This window comes from Capsicum annuum, unplaced genomic scaffold (genome assembly GCF_002878395.1).
Source record: "Capsicum annuum cultivar UCD-10X-F1 unplaced genomic scaffold, UCD10Xv1.1 ctg50523, whole genome shotgun sequence".
Lineage (NCBI taxonomy): Eukaryota > Viridiplantae > Streptophyta > Magnoliopsida > Solanales > Solanaceae > Capsicum > Capsicum annuum.
The window spans coordinates 1-2,396 of record NW_025858400.1 but is presented as its reverse complement, the minus strand read 5'-3'; the positions used below and the strand labels follow the sequence as shown (position 1 = coordinate 2,396).

Here is a 2,396-nt window from a genome sequence, read left to right as displayed (position 1 = left end):
CAATTTGCAATATTTTAACTCATTTATTTTTAAGATATAAATAAAATTATTTTATAGTAAAGTATGAATGAAAGGTAACAAAAAGACAAATAAGAGTATAAGTATAACGAAGATAGATATTTTTAAATATTTTTTGATAAATAAACTAAACGGAGAGAACTAGCTAAGCATGACTAGAAAAATAAAATAAAAAAGTAAATGTCAATATATTAGAAGAAATATACATATTATGATTTACATAATAAAGAGGAATGTTGTATTTGCACACATATAAAATAATAAGAAAATCCATGTTTTAAATTTACACGTATTCGTATAAATTATTTTTAAAGAACCAAATTTTGTTCATTCTTTTCTTTTTCTTTTTCTTAACTTGGTTATTGAAAAAGAGAAAAAAAATTGTATTATCTATATTGGTTTATTATAATTTGAAGATCAAAAATAATAATTTGAACTTTCAATTTTAAAATATTTAGGTATGTTATTATTTTTATTGCATGTATAGCATTTTTTAATCTTATTTTTCATCTTTTTCCTTTTTCCAAGAGAATGACAGATTTATTAAAATTCAAATCATAATATTCATGGTAGCTCAATAATAAAAGTAATTGTTGTATTAATTTTTGTTTGAATTGATGACAATTTTTTTTATTTAAGTAGAATTTTATAAAATTAGTTATTTAGGCACTTACTATAAAAATGCAATCTTAAGTAGAAAGACAACTTTATGGAGTATTATTACTATAAAATAAAATAAACTTTTGGGAAGATTAAAAATAAAATTTGCAGGTATTTAGATATTTCAATTGATTTAGTCTTTCTTGATTTTACTTATAAATCTACATCTCTATTTATTTATTTTTTAACTGATTATGTGTAGTATAAAAAATAAAACTAAAAAAAAATAAAAGACTAATGAAATAACTTTTAATAAATGTGATTGAGTCATAATCACTGAATGTCAAATTAAAATCTAAAAAAATACATTTAATGATGTAACTTAGAGTTTAATTAAATATAATGTACACAGATTATATAATAAAATTCTTTTCTTAGAATAAAATTTATTATTTTACTTTCTACTTTAAAATCCACGTTAAATAAACTCTATCATATTTACTATATCTAATTATATCTCATGAGTTTAAAAAAACTTTCATCGATTTGCATTCTCTACTTAAATGACATGCCTTTTCGACTTCATTCTACTTAATTCTTATGGATTCATCTATGGAGTTGTTGGATACTCATTTGCATTTTCTTCTTCTTCTTTAATAGTATCTTTTTCGTCTTCCTTTTTTCGTCATATTTTTTTCATGTGACAACATGGTAATCATCATTTTGTCTAAGTTCATAGAAATATTTTTTGAATTTTTTGTGCAATAATAGTCAAACACAAGTTCGTCAAGATGGAGAAGCAAGTTTGATCGCGGTGTAAAATTCATCAAAGAAAGAATTAATTTAATTTGGTGCAAGTTTATCAAGATAAAGAAGTAAGTTTAATGGTCTTAGAAGATTCATCAAATGATATTATCAAATCGAAAAAGGGTCAAAAATACCCCTAAACTATCTGAAATGGATTAAAAATACCCCTTATTAGTTTTTTGGCTCAAAAATACCCCTCCCTTAACAGAACTCCACTAAGCATGCTACCTAGGTAAAAAAGCCACGTGGCCATGCCACGTCACCATCCACGTGTCAAAAGTGTGGATAACCACCTTTTCAAATATAGCCACATTTGCAAATATAACCACATTTCATCATCTCATTTCTGCCACCCCCTTCATCCCGTCGCTGCCGGTGATTCACCGATGAAGGTAATTCAGTCAATTCACTTTGTAAATCTGACCCATTTCAATCTACAGTTAACAAACCCAATGAATTCTTCTCAACAATAATATCCAATTTTCCTTTTTCTTTTTATTTAAGATCCGTGTTCTTCAGATTTCGGATCGTGACACGAACTGAGTTTGACCCAATTAAAGGATCCAAATTTCTGATTAACTTCAGGAGTTGAACAATCAGAGAATTTTGGAGTAACTGATTTTGCTGTTCCAACGGCTATCCTCAGTCTTCTCGTCCAATCTAACCTGATTCCTGTCTTGCCTACAAGTAGAAATTTCGTTAAATTTTCAAGAGGTACACTTCCATTTTGGTCAAGTTAAAGGAGCTAGCTTTAACGAATCAATAAGAAGGGACCAAGATATGCCTGAAAGACCATCTTTTAACGTGCCATTAAGAATATACTCATACACCAACATCTGTGCAGCTTGATCGAAATAAAAGCCAGCAAGGCCAACGACATTCTTATGATGAACCCTTGAGAGAAGCTCTATCTCAGTTTTGAACTCATGTGCACCCTGCATAGACCCTTGTAGAGCTCTTTTAATTGCAAC

General features: G+C 27.7%; 1 protein-coding gene across 1 annotated transcript; it reads right to left on the bottom strand.

Moving 5' to 3' along the window:
* Window positions 1–1,722: 1,722 nt before the first annotated feature.
* Window positions 1,723–2,366, bottom strand: LOC124892775 (probable leucine-rich repeat receptor-like protein kinase At5g49770). The gene is made up of 3 exons (XM_047403982.1): window positions 2,210–2,366; window positions 1,966–2,106; window positions 1,723–1,844 (listed from the first exon to the last, which is right to left on the bottom strand). Exons 1-3 carry the CDS (start codon window positions 2,364–2,366, stop codon window positions 1,723–1,725), a joined length of 420 nt encoding a protein of 139 aa, XP_047259938.1.
* Window positions 2,367–2,396: the final 30 nt, after the last annotated feature.

What these genes read in the sequence shown, in the direction of transcription:
- LOC124892775 (XM_047403982.1), bottom strand. Translation starts at nt 2,366, where the DNA reads ATGCAGGGTGCACATGAGTTCAAAACTGAGATAGAGCTTCTCTCAAGG. An exon ending in GTTAAAAGATGGTCTTTCAG is followed by an intron (nt 2,107 to 2,209) that starts GCATATCTTGGT and finishes TTCTACTTGTAG; the next exon opens with GCAAGACAGGAATCAGGTTA. An exon ending in CTTTAATTGGGTCAAACTCA is followed by an intron (nt 1,845 to 1,965) that starts GTTCGTGTCACG and finishes GAAATGGGTCAG; the next exon opens with ATTTACAAAGTGAATTGACT.